This window comes from Amblyomma mixtum, chromosome 5, assembly GCF_055824585.1.
Source record: "Amblyomma mixtum isolate Tamu chromosome 5, ASM5582458v1, whole genome shotgun sequence".
NCBI lineage: Eukaryota > Metazoa > Arthropoda > Arachnida > Ixodida > Ixodidae > Amblyomma > Amblyomma mixtum.
The window spans coordinates 123,908,087-123,921,212 of record NC_143016.1 but is presented as its reverse complement, the minus strand read 5'-3'; the positions used below and the strand labels follow the sequence as shown (position 1 = coordinate 123,921,212).

Below are 13,126 nucleotides of genomic sequence, written 5' to 3'. Positions count from 1 at the left end.
TTCATTCCTTCCTTCCCTCCCTCCCTCCCTCCTTCCTTTCTTTCTTTCTTTCTTCCTTTCTTTCTTTCTTTCTTCCTCCCTCCCTCCCTCCCTCCCTTCCTTCCTACCTTCCTTCCTCCCTCCCTCCCTCCCTCCCTTCCTTCCTTCCTTCCTTCCTCCCTCCCTCCCTCCCTTCCTTCCTTCCTTCCTTCCTCCCTCCCTCCATTCCTTCCTTCCTCCCTCCCTCCCTCCATTCCTCCCTCCCTCTCTCCATTCCTTCCTCCCTCCCTTCCTTCCTTTCTTCCTCCTTCCCTCCCTCCCTCCATCCCTTCCTCCCTCCCTCCATCCCTTCATCCCTTCCTTCCTTCCTTCCTTCCTCCCTCCCTCCCTCCCTCCCTTCCTTCCTTCCTTCCTTCCTCCCTCCCTCCCTCCCTCCCTCCATTCCTTCCTTCCTCCCTCCCTCCCTCCATTCCTCCCTCCCTCTCTCCATTCCTTCCTCCCTCCCTTCCTTCCTTTCTTCCTCCTTCCCTCCCTCCCTCCATCCCTTCCTCCCTCCCTCCATCCCTTCATTCCTTCCTCCCTTCCTTCCTTCCTTCCTTCCTTCCTCCCTCCCTTCCTCCATACCTTCCTTCCTCCCTCCCTCCCTCCATTCCTTCCTCCCTCCCTCCATTCCTTCCTTCCTTCCTTCCTCCCTCCCTTCCTTCCTTCCTTTCTTCCTTCCTCCTTCCCTCCCTCCCTCCCTCCCTCCATTCCTTCCTTCCTTCTGTCCGTCCGTCCGTCCGTCCGTCCATCCATCCATCCATCCATCCATCCATCCATCCATCCATCCATCCATCCATCCATCCATCCATCCATCCATCCATCCATCCATCCATCCATCCATCCATCCATCCATCCAAAAAAAAGCACTGCATATTATTAAGTGGGCGGGCAAACAGGCAAGCGACCGCCCACCCACCTGCCTGTCACCCGCTTGCTTAATCATATGCAGTGTTTTTTTTATGCAACCTTATGAACTAGCGACCTTTTGGTTTGGTTTGGTTTGGTTTATGGGGTTTAACGTCCCAAAGTGACTAAGGCTATGAGAGACGCCGTAGTGGAGGGCTCCGGAAATTTCGACCACCTGGGGTTCTTTAACGTGCACTGACATCGCACAGTACACGGGCCTCTAGAATTTCTCCTCCAAAGAAATTCTAGCCGCCGCGGCCGGGATCGAACCCGCGTCTTTCGGGACAGCAGCCGAGCACCATAACCGCTGAGCCACCGCGGCGGCCGGCGACCTTTTAACGAAAAGCAGAACTTGTTTTCATCACATGATACACAAACCTTGCAGCATCTTTTGTTTTGCTTGACACACGTCAGCTGCCTTACGGGCAGAAATCCCGTGTTTGCGCCGTCGAGAACACATTATTCAATAATTGTATGCTGTTTCTGGTGCGTAAAGACCCAGCACAGATAACTGCTGAAAAAAGAACACACCACTTCATTTTAAAACCAGAGCTGTGCGCTAGTAGATTAGCTAGGGAATTTATTGAGGAAAACTTCTACACTGGGATCAGAATACAGGTTTTGCTTTTCTCCACCTTCGAAATGGGACCCCCATGGACGATTTTCCAACCCGTGACCTCATGAACAGTGGTTTTGTACGCGGAAACTGAAACTTCCTTTAAATAGGCCAAGAAAATTCCTATTTATGACCGTTCCTCCCTGACAGGTTTTGTAGAACCTAGCCATTTGAAAAAAATAAGAAATTATGATGGTCATGTTTGTGTAAAAATGCATGAAAATTTTTTCTCGGCAAATGTTACTTCAAGAACTTAGTTAAAACAAGTAGACGTGCGAAAGAAGGGGTTTATTCTTCAATTCGAGGGGATTTTTGAGCTCCGACCTTAATGTTATGACGCGATATTTTTAGTGGGTTAATGCTCATATATGCAGAATTGGTCATTCACACATTAACATTCATAGATCCCTAGGAGTCCACATACCACTCCTGGCGCAGTGGCGCCACAGGGAATCGATGCGCCACTGCTGTGCCACGTGGCTGTTTCTATCACAGCCACTGGTAGGGGTTGTGCCAAAAAATTCGCAGTGGCTTAGCTGGGCTATGCCAGGATCTACATAGCGAAAGCGTGCGCAACGACGGGGCAAGTGGAGTGACGTCATACCAAACGGCGCCGGCGGCTCCGCGGCGAGGCGCGTGGTGTGACGTCATGCCAGATGGCGCGTCGAGCGCGTGGCATCCGCTGCGGCGGTTGCTAGGCAACGGCTCAAGGGCGGCGTCTAGCCTCCTCGGAGCTAAAGCGCCTTGATTCGGAGCACTGCCACAGCGAAATCGCAAGTTCGTGGCCAGTGTAGTTTTCGCTTAAAAATGCTGCTCTTACCGAGCAACTTGTCACGCAGCTGGCGCGATAAACCCCCGAAGTAATTGCCCGAGTAACTTGGGCGAGCTCGGGTAAGCGACGTCGGTGTTGCTAGGCAACGGTACAAGAAACAAAGATCGTGCAGTCGACAAGATTCTTGTCCGGTGTTGTTGAGCGTTGTTTGCTTTCGCACTAACAGAGAAAATTCCCCGAATTGAAAATCACTGCTCAATCAATCAAATAGTGACCGAACTGTATATCCAGTGAGCCTCCACGGTGGCTCAGATTCTCTTACACTCCATCAAATATTGGAAGCTATAAAATAATTTTACTTATGTCAGCTAGTAGCAGCCTCTAAGAAGCCAACTTGACTCCTGATCTGCAAACAACATTGATGATTACCCTTGGATTTAAAATAAGAGAGATAAGGGAAATGCGAACACCATTTATTAGTTCGTAACCCGGATTGTGACCAAGCAGAGTGGCAGTACACATGGATTCTCTTACCGTCCTCTTCTTTCCTGTGTTCCTTATTTAGGTACGAACCAGTGTTGCCTGACTCGGCATTTCATCGTCTTTGAGTTGTGCTACGCCGGCATGCCGCTCTCAAAGATGACGGTGAGCTGTGTTCAATGTTTACGGTATCAATTAACAAATTAGAATAGAACTCGTCTTTGTTCATGGAACTCTAATAAGGAATTTGTTGTCTTATGTGTGTTAACGTTTTAGAATGTGACTACAAGATTTTGGTACAATTATTCTTTTTTGTGATGCCCAATGGCAATTTCATGTGTTGAACTGTTTGTGAAGTTTATACTTGATGATTACTGATGTATATCTTGTTGCTGTGCCTTCTATACGACTACGACTGTCATATTGTGGTCTCTTGGAACTGAGTCCAGCTTACTGAGCAGCCATTTGCCCAAGAGACGATCCAGCTTGCTTTATGGAAAACAAAACTAACTGACTGATTGATTGATCGATTACAGGCCGACATATAAATCTTAATATACAGCGAGAAGTGCACCATAAATAGGGGGGCCTATAGGGGGTCCGACAAATGCCCCCCTATAGGCTCCACTTTGGACACAGTCGAAGTCAGGTGTACGTGGTGTCAGATGCACTATTCTGAAATATTAGCATCAGAAAACGATATATTACTCCATCTAGGGAATATGTACTGCTCCAAGTACTGCTCCATGGCTTCCTTCAAGTACATGCTTACTGCAGACGTAGAGACATCCAGTGCGGATTTGAACCAGTCAGGGATTTTAAACACTGAAAGTAAATAGTGTTTGCTTTGTTTTAACTAATTTGTGTTTTTAGCTAATAAGATCATTTATGTTTTAAGGCAGTTTGGGGATTTTTAACGTTAACTGATATCGCACAGCACACGGACGCTTTTTGCGTTTCGCCGCCATAAAAACGCTGCCACCTCTCAATGCGGCGACGCAAGCATGTTTCTACTTTAGGGCATTTATTTGCAGAGCCATGCCCGTAGCTGGGAGGAAGCTAACAGCCTGTGAATTCAGATCGAGTTCTTACAGTTCACAGATACCTAAGCGATAAAAGGCTTTGCCAAACATGCATTTCAAATATTATCTATTATTTTCATGTTAATTTCGTATTTTCCTGTCCCTATGCTTAATTGCAATACGAATGCTTTCAAGTATGCTGGAGCAATATTTTGAACATCTTGCGAATGCGTCAAAAATAAAACTTTTGGCCGCTTAGTATAGTCAATACACATATAAAATATACTTCAATATACATTTAATACATTTAAAATCTTCGGCTTAAAAATATCTACTAGTCGGCATTACCGGATAAGATTGATTAATGTCAGCAGCACAGCTAATGACTCAACCAGCTAAAGGCGGTACGCATAAGCGCCATGCTCTAAGAAAACGTGGAGTTGTCATTAATCAAGAGGCCAACGAAATTGCAAGGCGACGGGACAGAACTTGAACGGGAAGGATATCGCCACACAGAAGATGCCTACAGAGAGTGACGTGAGCCAACAAGAAGTTCTCTAAGCGTTATTCTTGGCTTGCCTTATATATACCCCCGAGAGACAACACATTATCTTACCCGGTGAGGCGTTTTTGCGCAAAGATTGTCGCGTTCGAATGAGGGACAGGGGGAATCTAGGACCAAACTGCTTGTCTTAATTTGCGTCTGACATCGGTCAGGAATCGAACTGTCAACCAATAAACACATGGGCGTCTATGGGAGCCGGTCGGCGCTGCAGTCGGCACCCTTTTCGCTGGCATCTTCAGGCCTGTAGGTGCCCACGGCGATCTTGCTGGTGCAATGCTATCACGTTCTCCTTGTGTAATGTAAATAAGTGGTGATTTCCTTCCTTCTACAAGTTACCACAAAGGAAAGCACGACAGAAAAGGCAGAGTTTTACTGCTCCCCGAAACGTGATTTCGAGCTCTAGGTTGTTTCACGGCAGCTTGAAGTGTGCTCCAAATATCTTTACTCGGACTGACCATTTGTTATAATTCAAGTATATTTTCGATGCATTAATCCGGTATTTACGAAATCACACTTAAAGTACATTGCCAACACGCAAATGAGGTTTCCCAGAACGCGATTCACAGTAGTTGTGGAAATATATTTAAAAGGACGGCTCGTTTGTTGGAATTCAAGTATACTTCGGACGAATTAATTTCACTTTTAAGAAAGTACACATTAATACGACAGGATGCTAAAACCACATTTTTTTTCACGTATTTGAAATGTGTTCGGAGTTTGGTTTAAGTAAAGTAGTTTTGGCAAATTTTAAGAATATATATCAAATACCAAGCATGAAATTTCAGAAACGTATTTCCTCCATATATTTAGACCATTCGTGAATACAAATTATGTTTTAAATACAATATCAATAACCCGCCGCATATTCCCAACGTATTAGTTTTAGCTAACATATGCGACCAACGTTGTGTTATTGCCGCCGTACATGTACGGCCAGCTGCAAAGTAAAACCGAATGATGAAACGCATGGCTTGGACTGGCATTAGCAGCGCGCAGTGCACGCCGGTGGGTTCTAGACCTATTCGTGGGCGGTTCAAGAGCCCGCCCTAAACACGATGTGCAGCATGGTTGCCTTCCTAGCGGTCAGGCATCCCGGCACTGATGTCAGTCCAAGCCACGTTGCCGAGGATTCGAGTTAAGTCAGCGGACGGCGGTACAGTCATCGTCAAATGAAACGCGAAGACAGTTGCAACGGGAGCAACAAAATGGGGTACTCACTGAAGGAGACTGAATACTAGTGCACTAAATTGGTAAATTGGTTTTTGAGGAAAGGAAATGGCGCAGTATCTGTCTCACATAACTCGGCGGACACCTGAACCGCGCGTTAAGGGAAGGGAGGAGGGAAGGATTGAAAGAAGAAAGAGAGAAAGAGGTGCCGTAGTGGAGGTCTCCGGTATAATTTCGACCACCTGGGGATCTTTAACGTGCACTGACATCGCACAGCACACGGGCGCCTCTTACGTTTCGCCTCCATCGAAACGCGGCCGCCGCGGTCGGGTTCGAATCGGGTACTCCGGATCGGTAGACGAGCGCCTTACCACTGAGCCACCGCGGCGGGTGAATACTAGTGCAATTGATTTTGAATTCGATGGCCTGAAAACCCTGCGTGCGAACGCTGTTGGACTGCTCCTGAATCTCCTCACCGCGAGATTATTTTGTCATTCATTTCTTCCGCTCCTCTTATCCAGTTAGGCATTAACTTGACGTTTTGTGCCTCTCATCCGCCTGTCGCAGCTTCGCAGCGCAGTCCAGGGCCTCAGCCTGGTGCAGCAGGCCGCGTGCTGCGTGGCGGTGGCCGAGCGCGCACTGGGCTTCCGACATCTGGGCGTGGACGCCGACAAGCTGCTGGTGGCCCCGACGGACGCCGAGAGCCTCGAGTACCGCTTCGCCCCGGGCACGGATCCCGTGTCGGTGGAGAGCGCGGGACTCAGGGCGCACCTCTCAGGATGCCTGTCTTGCGCCCTCGATGCAGGTACGGGCTCTGCCGCCATACCAGCACACCTTTGTCACCTCCTCATTATTATGGCGGTGCGAATATTCGAAATTTTCGAATTGCGAGTTGATTATCCTCCGTTCCAATTCGTCGAGCGAATAAAGCAATGCAGGTTTAATATTACTCCACTGGAATTGAATACGCTGCCAACGTTTAGGTTACTCTCCTTTTCGAATAACTGTCACGAAGTGAGGCACTCAGCGCTTTTTTTTAGGACGGTGTTGGCTTTAAGATTGCAGCTCGCATAGGCAAATATGAGATGTATGCATTAAATACAGAGGGCGACGTCATAATGCTAATGACGTCATAGTGCTAAAGAGGTTTCTCTCTCGCCCGTAAGGTAGGCAGTATCACACAGGAATGGGACATGACGCCAGCGACGAAAGAGGAAGTAAAGAAAGCCTTAAGAGCAATGCATAGTGGTAAAGCTGCTGGAGAGGATGAGGTTACAGCAGGTGTGTTGAAGGACGGAGAGAGGGGGGGGGGATTGTGTCAGAAAAATTAGTCCAACTGTAAATTAGCTTTAGGATCTTTAGCGTACCAGAAGCATGGAAGACCGCCAACGCCCTCTTAATCCTTAAGAAAGGAGACGTTGCGGAGTTGAAGTATTACTGACCGTCCCGCTTACTGTCCGTTGACATTAAGGCATTTACTAAGGCAATGGCCTAATAGAGGCAATGGCCTAATTAGACTTTCAGAGACTATATTCTACACTAGACCATATTCACACTATCAATCAAGTGGTAAAGACGTATACACAAAGACTGTTTCCGATATATAGCCTTCATAAATTACCGGAAAGTAATTACTCGCTTCGGAAAGTTGTTCTAGTAAGCCGTTAATCTCACACTTACTCCAACTTTCGGTTCCGGCGCCACAGTCGGGTGACGGCGCTTGTATTTGCTTTTGCGACTCAATGTCAGCTTTTGGAAGCGCATCGCCGCGCTTGCCCTCATCTATATTTTGCCGTGGGCGACGGGGTTGCGCCCATGTGCGCAGTCTGGACGGACACACCTAGGAACGTGTGATTGTGCCCATGGCACAGCGCTCCACTTATGTGGCAGTCTGAGTGGAAGGCCTGGAGCCTGCAGGCGGCGGCGGCACTGGTGAGGACGTGGGAGCCAAGGCGGGATCACTGCGAGTGCCGGAGACATATCTATTCACGTACGAAACACGTTCTGTGAAAATGTTGTGCAGAACGCATTGGCGAGGCCGAGGCAGATCTTTTGAGTCGGTACGTCACTGGGCCGAGACGGGCAACAACACGCGGTACCGGGGCATGAACTTTGCGGCATGGCCAGCAGCTCGGATGGTGCGGCGAACGAGGACCAAGTCGTCGGGTGGGAGGGAGGGGGGTGGCGTAGCTGCCTCAATGGCCGCTTACACGCGCTCATGGGCCCGAAGAAGGTTGCGCCGGGCGTCGAGGCGAACGCGACGAAGTAGTTGGGCGGAGTCCGGTGGTGACACCATAGGATGGGGCAGGCCCCACTGTGTATCGAGGGGAATGGCAGGCGTTCTGCCATACACGACCGAGAGCGGCGTCGCATGCGTCACTTCCTGCGTTGCAGTGTTGACGGCAAAAACTGCGGCAGGAAGAAACCGATCCCAGTTTGTGTGGGATGGAGCAAGTAGGATGCAAGTGTATCCGTCAGTGTCCGGTTAACACGCTCCACGAGACCTTTGCACTGATGATGGTTGACGGATGTCGTTGAGTGCGCAATCCCAAAGGAGCGGAGGGCTGGCTCAAATTTATGCGACATAAAGCAGCTCCCACGGTCTGTAATGAGGTGTCGGGGCACACCGTGCCGAAGGCCGAGATGTTGTTTCACAAACTAGACGGCCTGGGCAGACGACTTGTCAGGAACGGGCAGTGCTTCGACCCACTTTGAGAAGTGATCGATCGCAACCAGAACATATCGATTGGCGCCACGTGTCTTCGGAAGCGGGCCCAAATGGTCCAGGCCAACCAGCTCGAAAGCTGCACTCGGTGGCGAACAGGCTTGCAAGGGTGGCTGGGTGCTTGAGTGGACGGCTTCCTCTACTGACACGTCTGGCGGGAGGCCACGTGTTCCTTGACGTCCCTGAACATATTGGGCCACCAAAAGTGCTCCGACACTCGTGCGTAGGTCTTGCCGCGGTCCAGGTGACCAGCCGTAGGGGCGTCGTGCAAGCCGCGCAAGACCTGCGAGCGCAGCGTTGTCGGCACAATAGGCAACCACATGGGAGGTCAACCATAGAACCGCTTCACATGGCACAAGAGGGTATTCTCCACCCGATAGACCCGGCGCAGTGGCGTGTGCCGGCACCGGTTTTAAGAGAGCGAATGATGGCAGCAATTTCGGGATCTTGAGTTTGCGTTTTATTCAGGTACGTCAAAGCCATCACAGAACTGGGGTGGCGCAAAAGGAAGTCGGCATCTTGATGGACAGATCCGTACCGATGCACTATAGTAAAATCGTACTCCAGAAGTTTGAGGAACCAGCGCGCAATTTTCGCATTCAAATGTTTGGCGGACTGCAGCAAAACGAGGGCGCAATTATCCGTCACGCTGGTAAAATAACGCCCGTACAGGTAGGGACGGAACTTCTCGATGGCCCAGACAACGGCAAGGCATTCAAGTTCGGGTGCTCCACGTCGCAGAGCTTGAGGCTGGCATAGGCTAGGACCCTGTGGTCGCTAGACTCGTCTTCCTGCAGGGTGGTATTCTCCCGGTGTCGCCTTTTGCAACATGCCGCGTTAGGGCGGGGCCTAAAAAAGTGCATACAGTTGCTCGAAGAAGCCAAAAACGCCGCCGGCACTTTCATCGGCGATGCTTTCATTCACTCCGAGAAGTGAGAATTTAGCACTGCTGATTCACTAGCAGCAGTAGTTTCGTATCTTTGATTAGTAGTTGTTAATTATAGCAGAGGTGATTATTTTTTATTTCAACCAGCATAATTTACATACTACAGTCGATGAGTACTTATAATGCCGTCTCATCGCTACGGGAAACGTCGGCTTTCGTCGTCTGTTTACGACGGTGCAAAGTAAGTTCGCATGGCGAGCGGGAGGCCGGCTCAGCAGACGGCAATTTGGCCGCGCAGCAAGAATCCCTGCTTCACTGCTGCTCGCTTCGATGGAGTGCGAGGAAAGGAGACCCAGTGTTGTCGTGTGCCTACTCGCACGATAGCCGTGGCGACATCGAAAAGCTTCGTCGGTCAAAGCAAACGGGTCGCGGTGTCCGCGGACACGGCACTCTTCGCGGCTCAAAAACCAGCCAAGGAGAGTGGTATCGATGGTGTCTAGTATCAATTTCCTAGCCCGTCGCCCGCACGAATCGCTTCAGCGCATTCCGTTGTTCGAATAAGCGTAGTAAATTGGGGTGACGACACGATGACGTAGCAGGAAGGCGGATCCACGTCATCACGCCGCCGTCACCGCGGCTCGAGCCAATGAGCGAAGAGCGAAGGCGACATGTCGTAAAAGGCGACACCTGGAGAATACCACCCCAGGAGTACTGCGCCGAGTCCATCTTGGCTAACGTCCGTGTGGAGGATGGTTGGGGCCGATTCGTCATAATGTGCCAACGTAGGAGGCTCGAGCCTTGGGAGTGGTGGGAGATTCGTAAGCCGTGAGCGCATGTAGTTTTTCAGGGCGGGGACGAAGCTCCCACCACTCCCAAGGCTCGAGCCTCCTACGTTGGCACATTATGACGAATCGGCCCCAACCATCCTCCACACGGACGTTAGCCAAGATGGACTCGGCGCAGTACTCCTGGGGTGGTATTCTCCAGGTGTCGCCTTTTACGACATGTCGCCTTCGCTCTTCGCTCATTGGCTCGAGCCGCGGTGATGGCGGCGTGATGACGTGGATCCGCCTTCCTGCTACGTCATCGTGTCGTCACCCCAATTTACTACGCTTATTCGAACAACGGAATGCGCTGAAGCGATTCGTGCGGGCGACGGGCTAGGAAATTGATACTAGACGCCATGGATACCACTCTCCTTGCCTGGTTTTTGAGCCGCGAAGAAGAGTGCCGTGTCCGCGGACACTGCGACCCGTTTGCTTTGACCGACGAAGCTTTTCGATGTCGCCACGGCTATCGTGCGAGTCGGCACACGACAACACTGGGTCTCCTTTCCTCGCACTCCATCGAAGCGAGCAGCAGTGAAGCAGGGATTCTTGCTGCGCGGCCAAATTGCCGTCTGCTGAGCCGGCCTCCCGCTCGCCATGCGAACTTACTTTGCACCGTCGTAAACAGACGACGAAAGCCGACGTTTCCCGTAGCGATGAGACGGCATTATAAGTACTCATTGACTGTAGTATGTAAATTATGCGCTCACGGCTTACGAATACCATGCCGGTTCATGACGTGACCCAAGTAAGTCACTTCCACGAAACCGAAGGAGCATATTTTTGGTTTCAAGCGAAGCCCAGCAGAGATAAAGGCTTCGAGGACAAGTTTGAGGCGACTCTGGTGTTCGTCGAACGTAGCCGCGTAGACAATGACGTCGACCAGGTGGACCAACGCCATATTGCAGTTAATATGGCCCAAGACGTTGTCCATGAGACGTTGAAAGGTGGCTGGCGCATTCGAGAGACCAAAGGGCATGCGGTTGAACAGATAAAAACCGTCAGCCGTCACAAACGCCGTCTTTTCCGTGCACTCGGGGTGAACAGGCACCTGCTAGTAGCCCGAAAGAAGGTCCAAGGTGGTGAAGTATTGAGACCCCTTCACGTGGTTGAGGGCGTCGTGAAGGTGAGGTAGCGGGTAGACGCCTGGATGGGTCAACGCGTTGAGCTTGCGGTAGTCCACGCAGAAGCGGATCGCCCAATTCCTCTTCCGTACGAGGACGACGGGAGAGGACCAGGGGGCTTCACGAAGGGGAAATGATGCTGGGGTCTAGCATGTCGGCCACGTGCTGCTGAATAAGCGCAGGGTGCAGAGAGGCGACCGGCGAGACTGGGCCTGAAACATGCGCCGTGCCAGGGGGCGACCCGTGACGCAGTACGAGTGGGTGAGCACCGATGTTAAAGGGACACTGAGGATAAATTCAAGTTGGCTTGTATCGACAGAATACCAGCTCCTGATTACAAAAACGCCACTCATACTGACAACAAAGCTATTGTAATGTAGAAAAGAGCAAGAACCAAAATACAGGTATCGCCGCCACAGGCCAAACTCGCAAGTACAAGCGTGATGACGTCATAGGCCAAAACAGTGTTGCTAGAACCAATCGTTCTAGCAACACTAGGACAAGAGAAGCCACAAATCACTGAGGCGCAGCCAATACATGCGCAAATCTTCTTGACGTCGCCAGATGGCGCCACGTATCCGGCAGCTACGCGCGCGCCAGCAGAAATCGGGACCAATCAGCGTCTGCTCATCTGCGGTAGGCGGGCTCCCGGTATTCCGCTAACGGTAACAAGGTACACGGTATGCTAAAGGTGTCTATTTGCGAGAATTTCGTTGACGACTTCCAGAGCGGGATCCATCATAACGCTGGCAAAACGCCGGTGCAAACGTAAGCGAAGCGACGGTAGCGACGGCCGCAATAGCCGACAGATGTCTTCAACGTGCGGCCGTCGGTAGCTTTCTTTTCGGCTGCTGCTAGGCCGCACTGCTGGCTGCCAGAAATCACGGAGTCAGCGTTACGACATGGGTACGTCATGTTTCACGTCACTTAGTCCTGTGTCGTCAAAGAGAATCCCAAGTTTGAATCATTCGGCGGGAAAAACTTTTTCAACTTGGAATAAATATTTCTTAGAAATAAATGCATCTTTCGCTGCCGGTCAAGTGGCAACAAGGCCATGAAATGCCGAACTATCAGATTTTGCTTTTAAAAAAATATTAATAGAGCTCTTCTCACTGTCCCTTTAAGGACCAGCACGTGAGAATTTCCGTTTACCACTGACAGAAGGCACCGAGGTGAGGTCGTCTCGCGGGCCGGTGTGGCCCAGCGGACGGGCTCGAAGAACACATCGGCGGTTATCTGGTCGCCAAGCTGACCCTGTACCCAGGTTGCCGTTCCCAGGTTGCCGCGCACACGTCGGACCGCGGAACGTGACGTTGAAGATTCGATACCACGTCGCGCAGTGAGGCGGAGGCACGCTTGGCCGCCGACACCAGGGAGAGGCATAGCTCCGCACCGTAGTGAAAAAGCCGACAAGCCCAGCCTTGGCGGCGGAGAGGCCGGTACGCCTGCTGTCGCGGGGTCACGAAGTCGACAACGAGCCCAACTTCCTGGCACCAGCCGCATCCGAGAACCACCGGCTAAATTGGGCTGTCGGCGACCACAAACTCGGTCACGAGGGTCGTGCTGAAAGCACGCACATCCACGGCACGTCCTAGTTGGTGCACCAGGGTACCGTTGAATGTCAAAAGCTGGGTATAAGGGGCCGGCGGAAGCACGTGGGGCACGCTGGTCACAAGTGACTTGTCTAGGGCGTTCACACCAGCCTCCGTGTCGACTAGGCCGTTCACGTGCTGGCCGAGTATAGCCACGTCCGCAAATAAGTAGGGCGCTGCACGAGTATGTGGCAGCGACGAGCGGGAGGAATTGAGACACATAAGCGTGGGGACTGGTGAAGCAGCCACTGCAGTAGAAATTTCAGGAACAATGGCTGGCGGCGCTGTTAATGCCGAGCTTAAAGACGAAGCCACCGGCTGAGCAGTAGTGGAGGGGTTACTTGCGGCGGTCGCTGTCGACGGTCCCACATAGATCTGGCCCTGTGCCTCTGCATCTGGCTGCGCTTAGAAGACGCTGAGTCG

At 51.3% G+C, this 13,126-nt stretch overlaps 1 protein-coding gene across 1 annotated transcript in view; it reads left to right on the top strand.

The window, feature by feature from the left end:
• Positions 1-12,422, top strand: part of LOC149343598 (uncharacterized) — a 62,423-nt gene extending 50,001 nt beyond the window's left edge. Inside the window, exons 11-13 of the mRNA XM_089547028.1 lie at positions 2,881-2,960; positions 6,117-6,354; positions 12,316-12,422. Of these exons, the coding sequence (XP_089403154.1) occupies positions 2,881-2,960; positions 6,117-6,354; positions 12,316-12,422 (425 nt within the window). The remainder of the gene's footprint in view (positions 1-2,880; positions 2,961-6,116; positions 6,355-12,315) is intronic.
• Positions 12,423-13,126: the final 704 nt, after the last annotated feature.